Below are 24,352 nucleotides of genomic sequence, written 5' to 3' on the forward strand. Positions count from 1 at the left end.
CTAAGCGCGCCGCGAGAGGCAGCAAAAGTTTGTGCGCGCACAACAAACGACACAAACGTAACGTGAAAATCGATTTCAGACCGAAAGCAGCTGTCCACACAATTCAATTTGATGTGCAAGTGCACAAATTAAGTTTGTGGTGATCCCCAGCTGGCAAAATGAGCGGCGGGCAACGTATGGCGCCGCAGTGGCTGGAACGCTGGAAGGGCACAACACTATGCCTTGTCACGCTTTGTGCTTTGCTGATGATAAATGGCTGCAGTGCAGCAGACACGGACATAACGCTCGATGCGAAGGCAGCCTATAATCATCGTATGCAGAGTCTGGACCTGCTCATATTCGTTGGCTTGCTCTCGTTAACGGTGCTAACCATTTGGCTGTTCAAACATCATCGCGTCTCTTGGCTGCATGAGACCGGATTGGCCGTTATTTATGGTAAGATCGATTTAATTTAAACAATTTACTACTCTTAGTATATTTGATTGTTTGTGTTACCAATTAGTTACCTACGTTTATCACCCGCTTGTCATTTCTTCAGCTAGTCGCTACTTATTTACTTTGGTCATTAAATCGTCCATGTTTATTGCATCGTCAATCTAACCAACGTCGACATTTCGACGCTTTCATTGCCACCTGAAGCTTTGTCAGTGTCACGTACAAACACATGCATAGATATCTAATACACATAGACATCCATATGTACATATATTTAGATATACTTACATATATACACTTATATGTAATTAGGTATTTGTTCAGTTAGCGTGCCTGAATTTCCCCCTTCTACACATTATAGAACTAGAAACGCCTGTGTCATCAAATATAAAGTCGACAAAAGCTTTAAAGCCCGCATGTTATACAAAATAAAAAATAACAACAACTGTACGGATATATGAACCTGTAGTTAAGGGCCGCACAGCACAAAAGTTGTATTCACACTTTGTCTTGCATCCTTTGAGTTTGTTTGATTTTTTAAGTAAATGCAAATTCAGCAACAATAAACAACATGAGCTGTAATAAAAGTCGCATCTGTTTGTATTGCGAAGCATCTCTATTATGCAGTTCCTCGCTATGCTATGTATATATTGTATGTGTGTGTGTGTGCTATTGCAGTGTTCAATCGATAACGATGACAATATTCCAAATGTAATCACAGGATGCTAGCTGCATAACGATAACGATAACTTCGTTAGTTTTTTAAATTTAAATTAAAAATGTTTGTTATGTCGAGTTTGTACTGTAGTACAGTTATTTACATATGTATGCATTTTAATGTGATTTTTCCACGAATTGGCTTTTATTGCGTATCGAAATAGCGGTTTGCATACATTAATGAATTAGCTGGTCAATTTGCTTAACTGATAAATTCAATAGACGTATCGAGTATACGAATTAATTAAACAATATTCGCAGTTAAAATCTGTTAATTAGACTGTCGTATCACTGAATTGGCTTAACCCATCATAAAGTACTGATTATATTATATTACTGTATATAGCTTGAATTCTGAACAAATAAACAGCAGCATTGATAAGCATCAAGAGTCTTTTTTGGCAACCCGTTCTATTCCCCTCGGCTGATAAGCATGGTGGAATGAGTCAACAACTCGGACACTTGTTCAACACAGTCTTATCAATTATAGAGAATGCCAGCAAAAAGACAGACATAGAGAGAGAGAGAAAGAGTAAAAAGTTTGTTTATTAGTCATTTTTGTTCAGCACGCTTTGTGATAGGTCAGGCAATAATAATGAGCTAAATTTGCAGGCGAAAGCGATGCAAACCCAACGAAACCGATTCGATTTAGCTTTAGTCTGTGCTCTCTAATCAAATCAAGGCTAGAACTCAGAATCTAGGCGTATAACTATAAGATAATATACAAGATTAGTAATTTGAATTTTTTGCTTAAATTTTATTTAAATAGATTAATTTCAGAATGACGACTGTTTTAGTCTCACCCTTAAATATTCCTTTAAAAGTATGATTTTTTATCATTTAATGTAACTAAGCTAATTGTCGATATATTTTTTAAGCTCAAATTTGATTACTAATATTTTTTCGAAACATTTCCTAAAATATAATTATTCACTATTTTTATTTGTTTATATCAAACTCAAGTTAACATATGTACATACATTTTGATAACAGAAGAAATTTAAAAATATTTATTACTTCCGGTCCATGATCTTGATAATAAATGTTTCTTTTACTCAATTGCAGGGCTAATTGTGGGTGCCATTCTACGTTATGCGGGCACCAATAAGCCGCTCGTTCACATGCAGGTGATGCCTCAGGGAGTGCCAACGTACAGCAACAAATTGCCGCCGGACACACTTTGGTTCCAGGTGCGTAATCAACTTCGTAATTATTGTACATAGTATACAGTATTTGTTAATCTATTGTTTCTTTTGTAGTATCCTGTTGTTGGCAATCAGACGAACAGCACAAAGCTGCCTGAGGGAGTTAAGACATATGCGTATGTGTTTCGCAGCCAGGTCTATGACATTGAGGAGAATGAGATCGATTTGAAGGCAACATTCGATCCGGAGGTGTTTTTCAACATTATTTTGCCGCCCATCATCTTTTATGCTGGCTACAGCTTAAAGAAGGTAACAATTATTGCACAACATATGTTTTGAATATACTAATTCAATTGTTTTGCTTTTGCAGAAATATTTCTTTCGAAATTTGGGTGCCATTCTGACATTTGCCATTGTGGGCACGACGTTATCGGCGTTCCTAATCGGTGGTTTGATGTACGGTTGCGTGAAACTGATGCCAAAATACTTGAGCAGCAGTTTCACATTCCTGGACACACTGTATTTTGGTGCGTTGATATCGCCCACAGATCCGCTCACCATACTCGCCATCTTCAATGATCTGCATGTCGATGTCAATCTCTATGCGCTTGTGTTGGGCGAATCTGTGCTGAACGATGCCGTTGCCATTGTGCTAAGCGGGTAAGCAACGTAATCTGTAGTTGATTCACTGTTTTATATCGAATTTTTACTTGCAGTGCCATACAGAACTACGGCGAGCATTATTCTAACTCAGGAGAGTTTGAAACTTCGGCGTTTCTGCGTTCGCTCAGCGACTTTTTCTCCATATTCTTCTTGTCAACTCTGATTGGCGCTGTTATGGGCTGCTTTACGGCATTGATATCCTTTTTTAAAACACAAAGTTAATGTTAATTTTTTATTTATTACTACTGATCTGTATTGCTTCCTTAACTCTTGCCACACTTGACCAAGTTTACCCGCGTCCGCGACTTTCCCTTGCTGGAGTCTGCGCTCTTTGTGCTGTTGAGTTATAGCACCTTTCTGCTGGCCGAAGCCACAGAGCTGACTGGCGTCGTAGCTGTGCTGTTTTGTGGCATTTGTCAGGCTCATTATACGTACAACAATTTGTCGGAGTGCTCGCGACAGCGCACCAAGCAGATCTTTGAGCTGCTCAACTTTTTGGCCGAGAATTTTATATTCTCGTACATTGGCGTCTCCATGTTCACCTTTCCCAAGCATCACTTTGATGCGGGCTTCATCATCACGGCATTCGTAAGTAAAGCTGTCACATGGAATTATTTAATATTGATAAATACGTTATTCTTTTCAGATTTGCGCTGCTTTGGGACGTGCGGTCAATGTGTATCCTTTGTCCTGGCTCCTAAACATCAAGCGCAAGCCAAAAATCTCATCCAATTTCCAGCACATGCTATTCTTCGCTGGTGAGTTCGTAATTCAAGATTCCATTGCAGATTGTGTGAATTAATCGATATGCTATTTAGGATTACGTGGTGCTATGTCCTTTGCCTTGGCCATCAGGAATACGGTGTCGGATGCCCGTCAGACAATGTTAACGGCCACCTCGTTGATTGTCATCTTTACGGTCATCATTCAGGGTGGCGCAGCGAACTTTTTGCTTAACTGGTTGAAAATACCGTGAGTGTTGTTTATTGCTTACAAATCAATTTTCCTTTATTGATAATAAATTATCTCATATCTGCAGCGTTGGCGTCGATGATGAGACTGAGCAATTAAATAATTATCAGGTGCATAGTGTGAGTATTAAGAATTCAAGAACGACGACGCATATTGAGAATATATATTGTTGGATAGTTGTCCGATTATTCATCACCTATAAAATATAGATAGACCGTTGACATTGGGCTTAATAGTTTCTTTAATGTTTCCATTTGATTTGCTGTTGTTGATCGCAATATTGATCAAGTGATTCGCGTCATATTCTCTTATTGTTGTCTATGTAACTTATGCATTTATTTTCGTACATTTTCTGCGCAATTCACAACATTTTTGCATCAATCAAAAGGTTTACAATTCCATGGACAATTCACATTCGGCGCCGGTACGTTTATTGTTATAATCAATTTATCAATTCCCATTTGATTCCCCCCGTTCCCCAAAACATTTTGTGTGCTTCTGTTGCGTTCCGCTTCCCGCATTCAACATACACATCGATGAGTTGTTTTTTTTGATTTTTTAAGTTTTATTGTTGTTTGTTTTTATTAGGAACTCTTAGAATTTCCAAAACCCACATCAATATATTTCATCATTTAATTGTTTCTCGTTGAAATCTGTGTTCAGTCTGATGGCTATTTGCAGGACGTGGAGGGCGGAGGTCGGGGCAAGACACGGCTTCCCAGTGGCGCCGATTCTAATCTGGATACGCCCATGGACGGGACTGCAACGATGGCTGTAAATGGCGGCACTGGACGTCGACGCAATAGCCACGAAAAGGCAATCCTGGCCCGCATTTGGGGCAATTTTGATACCAAGTGAGTGAAAGCGAAACTATCCAAGGGAGAGCAATACTAAATGATGTATTATATCTACTTTACAGATATATGAAGCCCTTGTTAACACACTCGAGGCCAACGCTACTGGAGACATTGCCAGTTTGCTGCAATCCTATTGCTAGGCTACTCACAACCACGCAACAGCTGACCCAGGTGAGTCCACTTCGGGCTCCCATTTAATATCATTTATGAATCGTATTAATCTTATACTTCTTCAGGATGGCAGCGAGTTTCGTAGAGTTGATTCCGACTCGGACATTTGCATTGATAACGACACTGGCAATGGTCTGAGCCAGGATGGATCCCTCGGCGCTGTAGGCGTTGGAGGCGGCAGCGGGCGTCGCAACTCGATAAATCGCGTAAGTATTCGGTACATGGGCGATTCTCAGAACCTACTTGCTAGCTACAGAAATCTTGAATGAAGCACCAAAGACTAATACCAAAACCATGTAGAAAGAGCAACTAACTAACCAAAATCGAAATCAAAACCAAACCCAAAAACCAAATCGAAACTAAACTAATCTAATAACTGATAACAATACATATAACGAAATAGATATTTTTTGGCCAAGTAGACGCTTTGTTATAAGCGAGATTTATAATCTATATAAATCAGTTTCAAACTTAACTTTAACTTATGTATATGTATATATTGTATATGTACTATATATCTCTCTGAAATTGTGATTTGCGTTTTAATTATATATCGTTATCTTGTTTTCATCATGATTTGTTTTTTATTGTTATTGTGAAACACATGGAATCTTTTAATTTTGTAAAATACTTAACGTTATCATTATAATTATTATGATTATTGTGTTGTTAATTAATGAAATTCAATAATATATTTAAAAACAAAAAAAAACGCCAAGCGCATTCTAGTCTATTAATACAAGCATATTTATGGTATTATTATTGTATTTGTTTATGATTAATTAATTTATACTTATAATTAAAATACTGTTTAACTGCATGGCTAACCAAATATACTTATACGAACAAAACAACAAATTCTAATACTACTCTCTCTCTCTCTCAGTGAAAATATTAATTTATTTATTTGCTGCGGCATCTTTTTCTTTCTGTCTTTCCTCAATATCTCATCTAACAAACAATTCTAATCAAATATACAACTCATGCGGACTATTTGACTGTTTGATTGTTCGGTTGCATTACCTATAATTGCCACACACACACACACACAAACACTCCTCTTTGCATATTTATAAACAATTCATAGTCGAATATTTTAAATGAAACCAATCACATTGCAAATGAACTCAGCCTGGTTACTAATAATTTCATGTAATCATTTGGAAACGAAAAAAAACAAAACGAATGGAAAAAAGCTTGAATCGAATTTAACACTTAACAAATTAAACTAAACATTGACATATTCCAATTTATTATATTATTGTTTGCAACATTTTCGTATCATTATTAAAAAAAAACTATCGCAAAGAAAATATTAAGACTTGTTAACGCACAGAAGTCGAGCTCAGTAGAGATTTTATGCGCTCCCGTGATAATATTGATCGGTATATAGTCCAATTCGGTCAGTCCGAACGCTGAAGTATATATATCTAAACTGTAGTATTTATATCTGGTGAATGGCTTGAGAATATGCTAGTAGGCTTTTTATGGCACAAGAGCAAGCACAGTACATTTTATGTAATTATTATTTATTGTTTTTATGTATATCTCACAATCTAATTTCTTAGAACCTAACATGCGACTAACCATGTAAGTATACTCTGTATGTTTATAAGTTCATTTTGGGTTATTTCCATATATATTATTCAATTCCTTTGTAGCATACGAGCATTGCAATTATTTGCTTATCAATATTATTTATCTATTTTATTTTCCTTTTATAGGTTGCAAGCGAACACGGGAATGTTCATATCTAAGTTGATTTGTTATTACATTTTTAATTGCAATTGGTCTCATTTGAAATGAACAAGTTGATGCGTACAAATTAGAGTTTTATTTTCGGAACTTCTTTTTAGTTGATAAGATATTGTGATTGAATTCTAGTTTTGAAATATGAGTTCGTTTAACGATTATTTCTTTTGTTAATTGTTATCAAGATTTAAACTGAAACTGATTCGTGCGAGCAAGGAATATGAACTTATTTTTAAATTATTATTATTATTATAGTTTTAACTAACATTTTTCTGTAAGAAACAAAAATATACATACATACATAGTTATTATCCTTATCTGTAATCTCAACACGCAAGTCTAAAATCAGACAAATTTTGAAATGTTAATAAAAAACAAATACTCATAGCTATATATTATATATTCCCTTTCTTTTTATTTAAAATCGCTGCAACATTTTATTGAAAATGAATATCAAATATGTATGCATTTTAAAATATATACAATTATTCTTCAAAATCGTACCACAATCACACAAATGTTTAGATGGAAATCCTGGAGCATGTTCAAAGTCCGGTATCAACGAGAATCAAGCTATTAGGATTCTATGGCAAAAAGTTATAGAAACAATAGAAATAAATAAGTTTTTTTTTTCTGGTTTATTCAGTTTTTTGCATTAGATCATAGCTTTCAAAATTGCCGTACAATAATTAGTGTAAATACAATATATATTTTCAACTAATTACGCATTAGAAGTGTGCTTGTGTTTTAAAATTATACAAAATCGGAAAGTTCTACATTTTGTTCACATATGAAATTGGATGTAATAATAATATAAAGAGACGCTAATCTGCACGGTGAAATATACAAATGTTAAAATATTCGGTTTTAATTCATGTCAGCATACTGTCCAATAATATTGTCTATTTATTATAAAAATTAAAACGTTCTTATTACATATTTATAATTTATATTAAAGCAAAGCTCATATAGACACTTATTAAAGATATTAATTGTTGTGCTATTTATTCGTAAGTTTAAAATCAATAAAAACTCAAGACCATAAGCATTTGACTTTTATTACAATATCAAAAAAAATAAATTTCGCAGATATTTTCAAACTTATCCGGGTTTTTTCGATAGTGCATAGAAACAAATTTTTCGATAATCGATTAAAATTGTGTGGGCCCATGTGTGTGACCATTTTATAATAAATGCTGAAAATTTACCAAGCTAGATTATTTTCAAATCAAATTGCAGACCTACCGGTGAACACAGTCGCCCGGGTTTTTTCCGTCATTTTTCATTTTTGTATTGTTTGATAAATTTAAATTATTTCTTAATTTCAAATTATCATGGAAATGGTCAAGCGCGGCTTCCTGCGCGCCTGCATCAATCGTAGCAGCCTCGATCATGACTTAATTGACAACATACTGTCACCGCTTTGTGCGCATCATGAAGTCACAAAGCCGGTCAACGACGAACTTAAGGAATTTGTAGCTGAAATAAATGACAGCATAACAAAGTTGAGCCAGTCGCTAACATTTGTGAAGCATCCGATAAGTGGCAAGGAGTATCTGGTGTTTGCCATTACCGACGCCACACCAGATACGCACAATTATCCTGGAATGACAGCCGCCGAATGTCAATACTTTGCAATGATATTGGACAAATTGGGCAACCAGGAGGATGGCCACATCGCCTGGAATGAGGCATATTCTGAACTGAATTTCAAAGCTGTAGCTCGTCCACCATCCAAGTTGCGCATGCAGGCACTTATTCAGCAATGGACCGAGATGGGCTATCTACTGGAGGCCAATGATAGACTCTACTTTGGTCCACGCAGCCTCGTTGAGTTTGAGTTCTATTTGCGCTTTAATTTCCCGGAAACGATAAAGCCGTGTCATCTCTGCAAGCAGCTGGTGCTGTGGGACATCAAATGCTCGGATTGCGGCCGCAAAATACATCGAGAGTGCATCAGGAAATATCTGCGCACGCGTTCCAATTGTCCAACCTGCGGTAAGAAATGGACCACACGGCTCAGTCAATAAATTGAGCAAAATAATACAAAAAAAAAAAGTTCAAAATGAATTGTGATAAATTCTCCACTTTTTATTTTGCTTATGGAACATTAATTAGTGTAATATAAGAAAAATATGCATATATGTAATTAGTTTTACAATATTAAGAAGCATACAAGAATATATGTTAGAAAATGTATGTTATTAAATAAATATAACAAAAATAATTTATTAAGTCTTTTTCTTTAATTAGTATTTATTAAATAAATTATAGAATTAATATTTAAAAATAAAAAAAATATATACATTTTTGAGTAAAAATAATAGTTGAGCTTCCAAAGTACTAGCTCATATGGGTAAATTACCAGGCCAACAGAATCTAAGGGAAGTCACTCGCACTAGAATAACATGCGGCTATTGCTCAGCTGCTTCTCTCACTCACTCTCTGAGAGTCCACTGAGGAGTACGTTTTCAGCCCACAGCATCCACATGAGCTTTCTAACTGTGGTGCATACACCCTCACACACATTCTGGACTGCGTGGGTAGCCATCGACTTGCGATGACTTCTGTTGGCCTGGTATATCAATCGACAGCCAAGGCAGTTTTGGACAGCCTATTCAAGTTCAGACAGATCAAATTGATTGCTAACTCAGTCGTCAAGCTGGCAAGTTCCGCGTCACATGGGCGAAATACCAGGCCAACAGAATTAAAAGAACGTTGCTAGCACAAAAATCAAGAGCATGCATTTAACACCCATAGAGCGCAGGCTCGCTCTGCTTTTAATTGCTCCACACACATACACACATTCTTGCATTAAAGTTTTGAGCCAAAGTGCACGTGCGCGCAAGCTCACAAGCTCACTCACTCACAGGGCTTCTGAGTTGTGAGCGCATTGGCGTTCGGCTTCCATATTGGCTCTCAGCAGTGGAGCGCTCACTCAAAGAGTGAGTGGGAGCAAGCACTGTAGGGTGAGGGTGTATAAGCTGAAGATGGCGCCAAATTCAAATGAAAGTCATGAGGTGAAAATTTTGCTATGGTCGGAAAGACCACTTCCCTATATAGGTTTTGCGACACGTTTTCTGCAATGCGTACATTTTTCCTGTGTGAGTACATCAAACGTGTGCCATTTGCAATTTCCTATTGGGTATTTTTTGACACCGCTGCCTAATAGGCATAATAACAGTTAGAATAAGCGCTTTTGCAAGCTCAGATTGACAGCGCAAAGGGAAAGTCAAAGGGAATAGACAAATTGGAGTTAGCAATGGCGATTAGTTGAAAATTGTCGTCGAGATGAATCTGTGTGCGAGTCCCAGAAAAAACTCGTTGATGGACCAAAATGCAGTGCCGTCTTTCAATAAAGGGCGTCGAGATGATTGGAAGCATGAAGTGAACAAAGTGAGGATAGTTGTAAATTGTTTTATTAAGAACTTAATTAAAAAATCCTTTCTAGAGTCAGTGTAATGTGAATCTAAAGCTTACCTATGGAGATCGCTTTATACCCAAGCGTTTCAATGCGGAGGATATCAACTATACGCTCAAGTACCTGGAAACAAATAAGGAGAAGGATATACTGATGGCAGATGAGATGCTCGTCTGCAGCTATTGGCGCCAAAACAGCTTTGTGCGGGCCATAAATGAAACGTTTGGCGTGCGCAATTCTCGTCTGCTGCAGTTCAGCAACCTGCAGAGCCACCTGTCGGATATTTCACGAAGAACAAACCAAGATTGCGACTGGCCCTGCACACCACGTCCCCGTCCCATGGCCTATCCCAATACCACACACGAGATGCCGAGATGCTCCTTGATTGGTAATTACTTCAAATAAACTTTATATAGTTCTCACAATTACAATTACACATAGATCATAATTTAATGGACTGGTCTATCAATGGTCATATGGCCGTCTCCCTTGGCCAGGATGTCATCATTTGGCACAATCAGGGCGAGACCACAATGGTGTTTAGCGTGAAGCGCCCACGTTCTCTCAAGTATTCACCCAATGGCCGCTACCTTGCTATGGGCTGCACGGATTCCCAGCATCCTGGTAAGTTGAATCCCTATCCTCCCTCTAATATTCAGCATATTATTCATTTCTGTTGCAGTCCTTGAGCTGTGGAAACTGAAAACAGCGAAGGAATTTCTGGTTGCCGATGGCAAATACTTTCAGAAATCGGACGGTTCCATTTGTGCCATTGAGTGGAGTCAGGACAGTCAGAAGATTGTCTGCGGCACCGGTTCCGGTCTCCTGGTTGTCCTGCAGATGCCCACGTTACGCACGTTGTACAAACTGCGCAAACACACTGATAAAATCAGCAGCATTCGATACTCTCCGAATGGACAATATTTGGCCACAGCTGATGTTCAGGGACTTATTTATATATTCCATAGCAGACAATACAAAGTGCTGATACGCTTGCGTTCCAAGTCGTCTTCGATCATCTTTGACTGGCATCCCTGGTCGGGTGTAGAGCTGGCTATTTGTGAGTAGAAAAGATAAAGGATTAGCAACTACATTCTTTATAAATATCCATGTTTTCAGCTGAGAAATCACCTCCATCCATTTACATTTTCAATGTGCCGCGTCGCGAGATAGTCGCCTTCTATCAACGAGCGGATAAAAAGATCATGATCAACTCCATCAACTTTAGCAAAATTACAGGCGAGTTGCTGGTTAACGTCTATCGCTATGGTAAGCTGAATGTAATCACTGCTTAAAAATACGTCTTGTATAAAACATTTCATATTCAGATGATCAAGGCTGTCTCAGCTGCGAGATCTTGGTGCTCTCCTCGTTCAATCGTGTGGTGGACATCATGGGCTACAAGGAGGGCGGAATGGTCTTTATGATGTGGAGTCCAGATGGCACCAAAATTGCTACGGCTGGCCTCGATGAATCCCTTTCCATTTGGAACTTTCTGCACAGCAATAAAGTCCATGACACCAAGGCCAAGAATCGTGTGCATGCAATGGAACGACGCAATTCTCTGGAGCTTTATAGATTATTTAAGTGATTCCATGTATTGATTTCCAAATTTTTTCATTATTTATTATGCAATCAGTATATTATTTTATGTATGTTTATGTAAATGTTGTGATTAATTATATATTTATTGTGTTTTTTTTTTCAAAATGTAAACATTATGCGTTATTTATTAGCTAATCTTTCATTTTTCCAAATTCATTTTATAAATCTTCAATTAAAATTCCATATCATTGATTAAAGCTTATTTATACTCTACTCTTTTACATCATCATATCATATTTAATCATCTCTTCCCAAAAACATATAAAAAAAAGTAAACATGATCTTGCTGGTAAAAGAATTACATTTGATTGAACAATTTGCAAATGAATTAATTATGAAAAGGCCCAAATACACTTTTACTGGCTTTCGGGTATTGAAATCAATTTGCTACGCTAAATATTTGTATATGTTGTGTGTGTGTTGTACGTACTCTATAATAATATTGTTATATTGATCTTATAAAATTGGCAGTACCCCCGATGTTTTAACCCCTTCTCTGTGACTCCTGTTGAAATATATATTCCGCACAGGCTTCGGCATCAAGGCGACGATTTTTATCCTGATAGGGCTTGATTAAAAAACGATGGGTAGCAAAGATGATTGCCGTGGAGCCGACGCCAATGGCCATCAAACCGACTGTTGTCGATGCAAATTTTTTAATGAAGCTCATCTGCAAAATAAAATGTATTCATAATTAATACGTTAGTTAAATATAGTAATTTGGTTGTCACACTTTGTAGCTGTTGTTGTTTCTGGTGTTGTTGCTGCTGCTTGTGCTGGTGCCTCGATGGACTTATCAGCTTTTTGTTCGTTTCTGTATTTGACCAACAATGGCTGCCAGATATAAACACCGCCAAGGAAGCCAATTGCAGTTACAACCATTAACTGAGGTACTGTGACACCGCGAGGACGACGTATTTGCATTGCAAAATATTGTCAAAGTAAATTTTCTAGCCGGCAACTGTTACATCAACAGCGGAACACACTAGTGAAAAAACAGCTGATTGGATAAAGCTTCACAACACTATTTTTTATTTAAGAGTTGCCAGCTTGACACTTTGAAACGACGTATTTGCATTGCAAAATATTGTCAAAGTAAATTTTCTAGCCGGCAACTGTTACATCAACAGCGGAACACACTAGTGAAAAAACAGCTGATTGGATAAAGCTTCACAACACTATTTTTTATTTAAGAGTTGCCAGCTTGACACTTTGAAATGACATCAGTTTGGCGTTGCCAGAAAATTCACACGGCTTTTGCCGTTATATATGTACAGCACAAAATGGTTATTTAAATATTTGCATTGAAATCCAAAAACCAAATAATTTATGCAGCAGCTAATTAGATTTATGGTTAGGGGGTTTCCTTGCTAAACATTGACGCAAATACGAATTGTCACGGATTTCATGAGACGAAGTGCAAGAACACTTTGGATATTTATATAATAATTCATGTGGATATTTACATTTCAGCTTTGGAATCGATTGAGAGAATGAGAGGAGAGAGAGAATAAGACGATGACGTTCGCTGCTGTCATCTTTGGGACTCCCTGAAGCAACTGAGCGAGCGAGCAAGAAAGCAACAACAACAAGACAGCAGCCGAAGCAACGTCAAGCTGGTTTTTAAAAATGGCCTGCTCGCAGCGAGCTTTAAGTCAGTCTCAATTGGAATCGTGTGTTAAACGGTTCTCAGTTCGTCGCAACTGTAAAAGTTGCGCTTTAAGCTCTCCTGCTCTTTTACTCTATTGCTACTTACTAAGGAGTGTGAAAACGAGACAAATACACATACATATAAATCTAAAGTCATAGAACTGTAAAAACAAAAAGTGCCCCGCGCATATAATTAAACGTAACGCGAAAAAAAAAACAAAAATGATGTACACAAAAGCGAAAATGATAATAGTGCTACTGGCAATGATGATTGCAGCGACGACAGCAACGAATACGAATGGCAACAACATACCCACATTAACAACACCGACAGGCGTCTTCGAGACGCGCACTGAAAGAATACCCAATGGAGCTGTGTTGCCCACTGCACCATCAGCAGCAGCTGCAGCATTGCCGGCTGCCGCATCCTATGATGACCTGGACACCTTTGTGCCATTCCGCAGCGATTCCCACGACAATTTCTCATGGCAGTTACTCAAGTCTGTGCTGCTGAGCGAGTCAACAAAACAGAACAATGTGATCATATCGCCATTTTCCATCAAATTGGTGCTCGCATTGCTGTCAGAGGCGGCTGGCACAAATACAGCAACACAAACGGAACTGATAAGCACACAGACAGACATTAGATCGGCGAACAATGTGCGTGAATTCTATCGCAAGACGCTCAACTCTTTCAAGAAGGAGAATCAGTTGCACAACATGTTGAGTGTGCGCACAAAGCTCTACACCGATAACTTTATTGAACCGCAACAAAAGTTTAGCGCAACCCTGAAGCACTTCTACGATAGCGAAATCGAATCCCTGGACTTTAGCAATGCTCCAGGCGCCGCCTACGCCATCAACGCCTGGGCCGCAAATGTCACCAACGGTCGTTTGGCCAATCTGGTCACACCTGACAATGTGCAAAACAAGGTGATGCTGCTCACAAATCTGATTTACTTCAAAGGCCTCTGGCGACGACAGTTCTACAACAGTTTTGAGGGCGTCTTTTTCCGCACCAAAGACTCGCAATCTCGCGTTCAGTTTATGGAACAGACGGACTTTTTCTACTACCACGATTCGGAGAAGATGAAGGCGCAGATCCTACGATTGCCCTATAAGGGAAAGAACTCGCTGTTTGTCATTTTGCCACACAGTGTGGATGGCATTAATGAGCTGGTGCAGACTCTGGAGAACGATGATGTCAAGAGTGCACAATGGGCCATGGAGGAAGTGAAGGTGAAGGTGACGCTGCCCAAATTCCATTTCGACTACAATCGCAGTTTCCGCGAAACCCTTCAGGAGCTTGGAGTGCGTGAAATCTTCGAAGATACGGCTTCACTGCCAGGATTATCCCGTGGCGCCGATGTGGCCGGCAAGGTGAAGGTATCAAACATCCTGCAGAAGGCTGGCATCGATGTCAATGAGCAGGGCACTGAGGCATATGCCGCAACCGTCGTGGAGATTGAGAACAAATTTGGAGGCACTCTGACCATCGAGGAGTTCAATGTGAACAGGCCATTTGTGTTCTTCATCGAAGAGGAGGCCACCGGCAACATTCTGTTTGCTGGCAAGGTTCATCTACCCATCAGCTAAACTCTGTTCTTCACCAGACGAGATCCGTGATTGATAATATTATTATTATACCATTATAGTGAAGTTACACTCCCGTAATAAACAAACAAAAGTTAAAACTATGATAACTATAGATAAAAGTTGGAAATATTATTGAAAAGCTTTTCTTTAAGCATTCGATTGTTTTCTATTACCATATTTACACAGTTTAGGTCGTGGGAATTTCCAACCCGAACTACAATTGCGCCTCATTCTTAATGAGCTAATACTTGAGTCAAATATTGGGAACAAACCCACATTTAGCCCCACACATGATTCACGAGTTTTGTAGGATCCAATTATCAACACAACTACTTAACAATTAGTCGATTCGTTGTCACGTACGATGCCATAAAATAAATTATAATCCGTAAACTTTACTAAGCTTTTCTTAGAAACTACTAAAAACATACATTTTAAATTCTTCTAAACCATAAGTATGGGTTTCTCAGCATCTAAAAATAGCCTATTCAATATCCAGAACAAAAAAAGAAATGTTATTCCAAAACTGATTCATAAGATCAATAATAGTGTCAAATCCTAACATGGGTAATTCTATTATCAGTAACATCAAAAAAACTTACTCATATTTCAAACCTGAGAGATCAAAAAGCTAAGCTTTACGTTTCAAAACAAGTTGTGCCCCAATACTAACAAAAACAAAAAATATACACAACACATTTATGCATGTGTTTGTGTATATATTTTAATTCTTTTTGTATCAGGCTTTGTTATCAAGTCGTTTCTATTTGTGCCCGAAGTGAAATCTACCCAGTATATATATTATATGTATATTGTGACTTGCACAACGATCGATGAAACAGGTTCCGCCACCCCATAAATAAAGAATTTTGTATTTGTGTTCTACGATTATGTTGGGTCACTGATCTGACCTTAGTACTGCGTTATAAATCAGAGATAGAGCCCTCCCTCAACTGCATCTGTTTCATGCTAGATAAATATACTTTGCGCAATCAATTATCATATTGTTGTTTATAATTGAGTTGTTTATATATATATATATATATATATATGTAAATATATATTTTTTTGGAAGCTTTCCAAACAAGTTTATGAAGTAGGAAGTTGATAAACAAGAATTGTTTTTATTATCGAAATACGGTTGCTTCATTTATAAAGTTACGTTATATATTTTTAGGGGAATACTTGCGACTTGTTTTACAGTCAAAAATTGGGAAACTTGGCTTTGAAGTTTAACACGTTTACGCTATGAAATTTTCGAATGTTTAAATATAGCGGCGAAAGCACAAAAATGGATATACCCAAAAAAAACAAATATATAGTATATATTACATGATTCAACAACAAATGCAGTTTATTAATATTTGCAATGCTTTCGAGCTCACATATTTGATATGACTCAAGCAAATAAAGAAGAAAGAGACAAAGGCGCAACTGATAATTTTTGTCATGATTGCAACGCTGACATTTCCGAGACAATCAACAATTTCCTTGGAGCTTAACTCAAAATCTACTTCTTGAGAAAGTTCAAGACACGTACAAGTAAAATAAACAAATAAAAATTTCAGTGTAAAGTGTGGATAAATATTTGCACTGCTTTCGAGCGCAACGAGTAATGTAAACTTTAAAACTAATATTCGAATGAGAATAAAATGAAAGAAAACATTAAAAGGGTTGCTTTACTCCTTCTACACTCTTGATGTCGTTAATGCCTTGACACATACTATATGCATTTAAAAGCTTTAGGGTAGGGTACACGATTTTCAATTCTGACGAGACTTTTAATATAGAATATACTAAGATAGCAAGCTATAAACTGAAGTATAAACGTCTTTTCATAAAGTAAATAGACGCCCTTACGTAGAGTATAATAAAAGTCAATTTAAAGCTGAGAATATAATTAGATAGAATGATTTATTGACTTACCGCCGCCACTTCCGCTGGACAACATTGCCATTGGCTGAATGTGCGATTTGTTAAAGTTGTTGCTGTTGAGCGGAGCCTGCTGTTGATGCTGCTGTGAATATGGATGATAAAGTGCAGCAGACTGCGACATTTCAGTCATTTGAAAATTGCCATTTTCAGTAAAACGTCGTGCAGCATTTGGCGCTGGCAATTGTGTTGGCTGTTGTTGGTGTGATAATGGCTGCGTTGCTTGATGGCTTTTACCAGCGATAAGAGCATTGAGCAAAGCATTTGATGAAGTTTGCTGACCTGCAGCTCTTTGGCCCAACATGGCTGGTAGTGAAGCGCGTGGTTGTGGCTGCTGCTGCAGTTGTTGCTGCTGATGTTTGCTTGTTGCATTCATGTTGAGCAACTTGGATGTTTGTTCCTCCATTTTACGCTTAATAACCGCATTGCGCATTATGTTGTTGGCATGCGCACGCAAATCTTCCTGCGTCAATTGCGCAGGCTGTGTTTGTTGGGTTTGCTGTTGTTGTTGTTGCTGCTGCTGCTGCTGATGTTGCTGCTGTTGCTGTTGTCGTGCGGCAAGCGTTTGCTGCACAATGGCCAAATTGTGTAAATTCTGCAATTGGCTGGCAATCACAGTGCTGGAGAGCATCTCTAGCTGCTGCTGATGCTGTTGTTGCTGCTGTTGAGTGTTGGTAAACTGCAACACAGCCGTGATGGCCTCACGATCCATGTTGGTCAGCCGCGGATTAGCAAGCTGCACCAGCAAACCATGCTTTGATATTTCACCTACAAGCAAGTAATATTATTAAGTAAAATATGAAAGTAAAAGGACTAGAGATTACAGTTTATACCTTTGGTTAGGCGCAACAGCAGCAGCTGTGTATCGGGCCGTCCTAAAATGACCTTTAGCTGAAGGTTGGCCAGAAGAGCGGTGCGCTGCTGTTGCTCCTGGATGAGCACATGTTGCTTCTGCTGTTGCTGTTGATATTGTTGCTGCTGCATAATGAAATTAGAGATGGCATCGTTGCCCACTTGTGGTGCCTGTTGAGAAGGCTGCTGACCCATCAATGGCTTTGCTCCATTCAATGCACCAATTAACTTTTGGAAATTATCCGCCTGCTTGTTGTTGTTAGTGGTCGTTGCTCCCACTGTTGTTGGCCCTCCGGATGCATCGTTAGTGTTGCCCAACGAGTTGCGACGCCACTTGGCTTCTAGCTGATCCACCGATGGCATTTGATTGATGTAACCCAAGCTCTTTGGTTGCTCGAGATTCTGGCAACTGTTGTTGTTATTATTATTGGTACATATTGCCTGCTTAAAGAACTCATTGAGAGATGACGAAGAATTATTCTTTTCCATGCGTTCGCGAGCAAAGAAAGACATGAATTTGGAATTGTTATTGTTGTTATTGCTGGCAGCATTCGACGGTTGGTGCAACTGCTGTTGCTGCTGCTGCTGTTGCTGCTGATAGTTGCCCTCAACACGTCCATAATTGTAATGATTGAATCTATCAAACTGTCCAGTCGACCGACGCTTCTCATCCTTGACATGATGTTGCTCCATGGTATGCATTTTATTCATGTTTTCCAAGCTGCTGCAATTGTTGTTGCTGTCGTTCTTCGGCATTGCTTTGTTGATGCTACTGTTGCTGCTATTGCTGCTGTTATGCTGCCATTTGTATTTGTTCTTTTCCATCTAACAAAATTTGAGTAATTAAATCACATTAACACAATAAAACATTTAATTAATTTTATTTACCTTTTGCTTGATACTGCTGTCATTTTGCTTTCCCTCCTTGAGCAACTTCTCCTCTTCCTCATCAAAGCCACACAATTCGATGATATCAAGTCGCGAGGTTGGACCACAACTAAACCACTCGGGTTCCTCATTATTGTTTTGCCTGTAACGACGATGGTGTCGCTCCTCCGTTTCCTTTGATTTGGGCTTAGAAACCACCAAGAATCCCGACATTACACGCTTCACATAGTTCTCATTCGCTCGATTTAGATCATCTGTGGATTCATTTGATTTCAAGCTCTCATTCTCCGAACGATTGTGATTACTGGACATGCCCATGATGGGTGTATTAGGGCGTCCATTCGGTTGCTGTTGAGTTGCATTCATTTGGGTGGTGCTGCTAATCTCGCCATTATCAAAGAATTTCAAAACAGTCATGTTGTTATTGTTGTTATGATGCTTCATATCATCCATGTGGGATTTTCCCATGGCTGTGGTTTGATGACCATTGTATGGTGGTTTGTATTCGGGTTTGTAATCATTGTTATTATACGTCCACTTTGTGTGCGATAATCGTCCGCTTCCAATGCGTCGTTGATTAACAATGGCAGGATCCTATAGATGTTAAAGAAATTATGTTTTATGATAATCGATAATAATAAATTATTAATGTATTTTCCCCCCTCAATATTATATTATTTTTTAAACTATTAAATATATTTTTATATATAACGTAAAATTAATATAATTCGGCAAAGCTGAACTTTAGGCCATGCCCAATTTTTTACAGTGCATGGTACAGTGCAGTGCACCAGACAGAGAGACAGAGAAAGACAGCACTGAACCTATCGAGCACAATAGATCGCAACTAAAAATTCTACATTTTTTATATATACATCAATTTATATTAATTATGTATTATTTGCTAGTATTTAAGTCGACTGTTAAAGCACCAATTAATTATTTAAATAAATAATCAAAGAAGGCCACGCATATTTTAACCCAATGAAGTAACTAACTGTTAAGTAACATTCATCGCCAAACAAACACACCGATTGCACATCGCTAACAGCTGGCGCCAAAGGCAAACTCACACAAACACATACATAGTTTACAGCTCCAGCTGTGGAGAGTGCTCAATATGTGAGCTGATAAAGCGCGCTAAGCAAAACTTGCGAATGTGCGTGTAAAACGGAACAGGGCAAAAAACAGAAAGCACAAAAAGGGAGGGAGAGTGAGTAAAATGAGAATATGGAGCAGACGGCACAAAAACAAATTGCAACTAAAATTGCTAGCGACAGTTCACAGTTGACATTGCGTTGTTCCGCGACTGCGACTAACTGTAAACAGCTGCCATTTAAAATACGCTCTCAATACACACACACATACACACACACACACGCACGCATTAGGTAAATGCACTTATAGCAAATCAACAGTTCGTCGAGACTCAGTTCAATCAGTGACAAGATGCAGTTTGTGGCCACAGGTAAGTGAAACGATTAACGGCATTTTGATTTGAGATTGCTTTAAATATATAATCTACAATTGTAGAACATCAACATCGACGGTTGAACCCGTTGACAGGCCATTGGGTACTCGTAAGTCCGCATCGCATGCAGCGTCCTTGGTCTGGACAGCAGGAGAAACCGCAGCTCAACGAACAACCCGAATTTGATCCAACCAATCCCCTCTGTCCCGGCGTTAAGCGACCCAATGGTCTAGTGACTGAACGCTACGAAAGCACCTACGTGTTTGATAACGATTTTCCCGCACTGTTGGAACAGGTGCCATCGCCACCGTCTAGTGATGATCCATTATTCCAGGCGGCTGCGGCACGCGGCAATTGTCGCGTCATGTGCTTCCATCCCAAATCGAATTTGACCTTGCCAACGATGAGCACATCAGAGATTACCGCTGTCATCGATGAGTGAGTTATCGCGCCCGCCCATGTTATCGATTTTTAATTTATACTTTCACTCCCCCACTCAGATGGATCAAGCAGTTTAATGAGCTGAGTAGCAAATACGCCTGGGTGCAAATCTTTGAGAACAAAGGCGCCAGCATGGGATGCTCGAATCCGCATCCACATTGTCAGATCTGGTCGTGTTCCTTTCTGCCTACCGAGCCACAGCTAAAACAGGAGCGTCTGCGTGCTTATTACGCGACCCACGAACGTCCGATGTTAAGTGACTATGTGGATCGTGAGCTGCAGCGCAAGGAACGCATTGTGATCGAGAATCCCGACTGGCTCGTTGTGGTGCCCTACTGGGCTGTCTGGCCATTCGAAACGATGCTCATCTCGCGCAACAACAACAAACGCATCAATGACTTGACCGAGCAACAACGTCAGAATTTGGCCAAGACCATTAAGGAACTGACCATCAAGTACGATAATCTCTTTCAATGTTCGTGTCCCTATTCCATGGGTTGGCACGGTGCACCCACAGGACCAGAACATGCACATGCCTCGAGTGCTCATTGGACACTGCACGCTCTTTACTATCCCCCCTTGCTGCGCTCGGCGACGGTTCGCAAATTCATGGTCGGCTTTGAATTGTTGTCGATGGCACAGCGCGATTTGACACCGGAGCAGGCGGCACAACGACTGAGGGATGTGAGCGGCACAGTTCACTATCTGGCCAAATAATGCACGGAGGAAGGAGCAAGTGATGCACTAGCTAGACTAGTTACATGAATTTATATTAAACTATAGTTGTTGTCAATATAAAACGAAGCGTGTTTCATTCAACGAGCTTTGAGACGGGATTTTAGCCAGTTGAACTTCAATTATGTTATTAATGATACATCTACAACTCTTGCTCTTTTGGGAATACAAGAATTTCTACAATTAATTTAATTTAAAAATCAAATCGTTTGTTCGCCAGTCAGCCCGCAAAAATTTCTAATTGCAAGATTAATGGATATTTTAATGAGAAAAAGTAGTCTACATTAAAGAGTATAACTGGCTTAACTGCCTCAATGCAATATGCATTAAGAATGACTGCCCCAAACATTCCTTTTTAAGCTAAATAAATTCTGAATTTTTGTGTCAAAGAAAGGTGAGTCAGCCAAGCCTATTTTACATGATTATAGCTATAAAAATTGCCGCAAATGATGAACATTTGTGCAACTCCAAATGCGAATTAGATTACTTTATATATAGCTATCGAAATCATGTTCCTACTTGTTGCCGCAAATGATGAGCTTGCGTCGCAAAAACTCTTATCGCACTACAATCAGATTAATCGTTTAGATTATGTGCTGTATATGAGTTTATATTATAGTTAGATAGAGAGACAAAGCAACAACATACCTGGAACTCTTGCTGTGGTTGCGGCGGTTGACTCTGTATGATGGATTCATCAGCCAGCAGCTGTTGCTGTTGCTTGCTCTTGTTCTTGTAGAAAGCGGGCATGCACTCATTGCTGCCACTGGTGCGTGGCTTAAAGCTGCTGTGCTGTGGTTGAGTGCTGCGTGTTACAGCAGCATCGACGATGCGCCAGAGATTCATGCGGCGCAGTCGCGCCTCCAACTCAATGTCATCACAGGTCGCAATGCGCGGCATGCTAAAGCTCAAAGATTCCTTGGAGCGATGCATCAAGGCGTGCATCATGCGATGACGTATGTCCAGCAGATGCTGACGCGTATACTGTTGCAATGGTTTACTGTTGTTGCTGCTGGACAACGGCATTGCCGATTGCGTCGAACGCAATTTGGGTAATCGAAGACTTCCAGTCGTCATTGATGATGTTGTAGTGCTTGAAAGGCTCCGCTTTTGGGTGACTGTGGTCATCATTGGTTTCTTGCCCACATCTGCATCTCCTTTGGCAACCGTCGGCGTTGGACTAAGCTGCAGATCACAGCCCACTGCCATCTGACTAGTTGGTTGGGTGTATGGTGTTGAGGCGCGTGCCGAGAGCACCTGGAGTGTCATCAGGCCCTGCGTGTCGTCATCGAGGAATGGCAAAGGTATGGCTTGCTGTGATATGATCATCGTTTGATGCTGCTTGGCCAGCAGATTATTAATTTTTAGTTCACGCTCTAGTTTGAGGATAACGTCGGGCTTGTTGCACTTGGGATGCAAGACCATCTCCTGAGAGGTGTTGATTGTTGGTGTACGCGTATTATTCAAACAAGTAGGCGACATTTGGAGGACATTGACATCGCTTTTCATATCATCCAACACAGGCACAGACTATTATTTTAGTTGAGTCGAAATTTGGACAATTAAAATGCGTAATTAGAATAAACAATCACAAAATGTATGATGTATATCGAGATGCTAGCGAAATATCTTTACAAGAATCTGACCACGGTATTTAATAAAGCCAAAATAAAAAAAGTCAAAATCACGAAAATTTCAATGTCATTGCCGAAACATCAAAATTTTTAAAGAATTTTACAGCCAGTGTCTGTTGTATGGATTTAATATCTGTACGATGAACAATATAAAATTCAAATAAAACTTCTGGAATTTTTCAACACTATTTCATGAAATTATTTAAAAGTGTGTTTGTTGTGTTTCAACAAATTCAAAATATCGACAACAAATCAACATCGAAACATATTGATATCGACTTTAAAAGCCTAGCAACTAATCGAAAAGGCATCTAGATTCGATTCTATCGACAAACGAAACATACATAAAATCGTTAACGTTAACAATTTGTATGTTATTTATGTATGCTTGCATGGGTGTTGATATTACCTTAATTTTCGATCTTCGTTGTTCCCTCTTGTTGCTCTCCATTTTGGTAATCGCTTCCTCAAGCGCATCCTTTAGCTTAATGGCTGTCAATTTGACATAACCTTGACTATTATTAATAGGCAAGGGGGGGCGGTGGCGGTGGGGCACAAGGATCTTCCCATTTCTCAGAATTTGCTTCGTCATCTTCGGTATCAATTGTCGCCATCGCTGCCGATGTCGACGGTGCAGGAGCCTGAACAGGTGTGGGGGGCGGAGGTGGTGGTGGCATTGCAAATTTAGTCTTTTCAACAGGTGTTCGCGCCTGTTGCGCATCCACATCTGCATCGCCTTGACCATCATCATCGTCTTGGTCCACAACAAGTAAATGCTTGCGTTTTAATTTACGTTGCTCCTTGGGCGATTGATTTGATTCGAAATCAGCGCCAGCGCCATTTTCTTCTACGATCAATTCGTCTTCAACCATTTGCTTTGCACTAGTTGACATTTTTTTCTACACAGTTTAAGTATTTTAATTTGAACTTAAACGCGATAATCACAATGTTTGAATACTTACAATAATTTCTTTTACTTTGTACTTATTGAACAATCACTTAATAATTCCAATAGGAATATGAAAAATCCTTCTCTTCTATAAATTGCAAAATGAAATCACGTTTATGGCGAGTTAACAAGTGCCGTTATTTGGACTTTCAATCGTCCGCCAGAATACGTGAGTGTGTATGTAAGAACAGTATGGCCGCATGTGCATTTTAATAATCTACTGTAAGGTATCAGTACAAAATACTAAATTACTCAGACTTTAGTAGAAACGGCCGCAACTTTAAAATTTATTCGTTTTTCGACAATAACCGAAATAGTTTGCTAAGTATAGGATAGTTAAAATATAATTAAAAGGAAAACGTTTATATCAAGACTATTAATCTTAACACCTATTCACATCGCTAACTTTATAATTTTCTAAGAATTTCCGGATAAGCGTGATCAAAAACAATTATTGGGAAGGAAA

General features: G+C 38.9%; 7 protein-coding genes across 9 annotated transcripts; 5 read left to right on the top strand and 2 right to left on the bottom strand.

Moving 5' to 3' along the window:
* Positions 1 to 149: 149 nt before the first annotated feature.
* Positions 150 to 7,696, top strand: LOC132798530 (sodium/hydrogen exchanger 6). 3 transcript variants are annotated; one of them, XM_060810418.1, is made up of 14 exons: positions 150 to 435; positions 2,218 to 2,342; positions 2,412 to 2,606; positions 2,668 to 2,957; positions 3,014 to 3,155; positions 3,240 to 3,548; positions 3,607 to 3,718; positions 3,779 to 3,932; positions 4,000 to 4,051; positions 4,321 to 4,356; positions 4,596 to 4,786; positions 4,852 to 4,960; positions 5,026 to 5,166; positions 6,048 to 6,500. In XM_060810418.1, exons 1-14 carry the CDS (start codon positions 159 to 161, stop codon positions 6,114 to 6,116), a joined length of 2,202 nt encoding a protein of 733 aa, XP_060666401.1. In that variant the 5' UTR covers positions 150 to 158; the 3' UTR covers positions 6,117 to 6,500. The 3 variants fall into 3 exon arrangements, with proteins under 3 accessions (XP_060666401.1, XP_060666417.1, XP_060666409.1); XM_060810434.1 differs by lacking the exons at positions 4,321 to 4,356; positions 6,048 to 6,500 and adding an exon at positions 7,238 to 7,696; XM_060810426.1 differs by lacking the exons at positions 4,321 to 4,356; positions 6,048 to 6,500 and adding an exon at positions 7,238 to 7,696 and having other exon boundaries at positions 4,614 to 4,786.
* Positions 7,697 to 7,920: 224 nt separating this feature from the next.
* On the top strand, positions 7,921 to 8,888 carry LOC132798435 (non-structural maintenance of chromosomes element 1 homolog). Its single transcript, XM_060810292.1, has one exon. It carries the CDS (start codon positions 8,047 to 8,049, stop codon positions 8,740 to 8,742), a length of 696 nt encoding a protein of 231 aa, XP_060666275.1. The 5' UTR covers positions 7,921 to 8,046; the 3' UTR covers positions 8,743 to 8,888.
* A 1,080-nt stretch (positions 8,889 to 9,968) lies between these two features.
* Positions 9,969 to 12,305, top strand: LOC132783737 (protein cortex). The gene is made up of 6 exons (XM_060789088.1): positions 9,969 to 10,108; positions 10,164 to 10,521; positions 10,575 to 10,757; positions 10,816 to 11,193; positions 11,253 to 11,402; positions 11,462 to 12,305. The coding sequence occupies exons 1-6, from the start codon at positions 10,004 to 10,006 to the stop codon at positions 11,722 to 11,724; spliced, it is 1,437 nt and encodes a 478-aa protein (XP_060645071.1). The 5' UTR covers positions 9,969 to 10,003; the 3' UTR covers positions 11,725 to 12,305.
* Positions 12,017 to 12,730, bottom strand: LOC132783739 (uncharacterized). The gene is made up of 2 exons (XM_060789090.1): positions 12,472 to 12,730; positions 12,017 to 12,408 (listed from the first exon to the last, which is right to left on the bottom strand). Exon 2 carries the CDS (start codon positions 12,406 to 12,408, stop codon positions 12,223 to 12,225), a length of 186 nt encoding a protein of 61 aa, XP_060645073.1. The 5' UTR covers positions 12,472 to 12,730; the 3' UTR covers positions 12,017 to 12,222.
* LOC132783736 (protein cup) lies at positions 12,268 to 23,606 on the bottom strand. Its single transcript, XM_060789087.1, has 6 exons — positions 23,347 to 23,606; positions 21,952 to 22,833; positions 18,657 to 19,250; positions 17,750 to 18,593; positions 16,911 to 17,684; positions 12,268 to 12,408 (listed from the first exon to the last, which is right to left on the bottom strand). The coding sequence occupies exons 1-6, from the start codon at positions 23,527 to 23,529 to the stop codon at positions 12,395 to 12,397; spliced, it is 3,291 nt and encodes a 1,096-aa protein (XP_060645070.1). The 5' UTR covers positions 23,530 to 23,606; the 3' UTR covers positions 12,268 to 12,394.
* On the top strand, positions 13,393 to 15,085 carry LOC132783738 (serine protease inhibitor 27A). The gene has a single exon (XM_060789089.1). It carries the CDS (start codon positions 13,611 to 13,613, stop codon positions 14,982 to 14,984), a length of 1,374 nt encoding a protein of 457 aa, XP_060645072.1. The 5' UTR covers positions 13,393 to 13,610; the 3' UTR covers positions 14,985 to 15,085.
* LOC132798462 (probable galactose-1-phosphate uridylyltransferase) lies at positions 19,954 to 21,354 on the top strand. Its single transcript, XM_060810325.1, has 3 exons — positions 19,954 to 20,124; positions 20,190 to 20,565; positions 20,628 to 21,354. The coding sequence occupies exons 1-3, from the start codon at positions 20,106 to 20,108 to the stop codon at positions 21,283 to 21,285; spliced, it is 1,053 nt and encodes a 350-aa protein (XP_060666308.1). The 5' UTR covers positions 19,954 to 20,105; the 3' UTR covers positions 21,286 to 21,354.
* Positions 23,607 to 24,352: the final 746 nt, after the last annotated feature.

The sequence above is a fragment of the Drosophila nasuta genome, chromosome 2L (assembly GCF_023558535.2).
Source record: "Drosophila nasuta strain 15112-1781.00 chromosome 2L, ASM2355853v1, whole genome shotgun sequence".
Taxonomy (NCBI): Eukaryota; Metazoa; Arthropoda; class Insecta; order Diptera; family Drosophilidae; genus Drosophila; species Drosophila nasuta.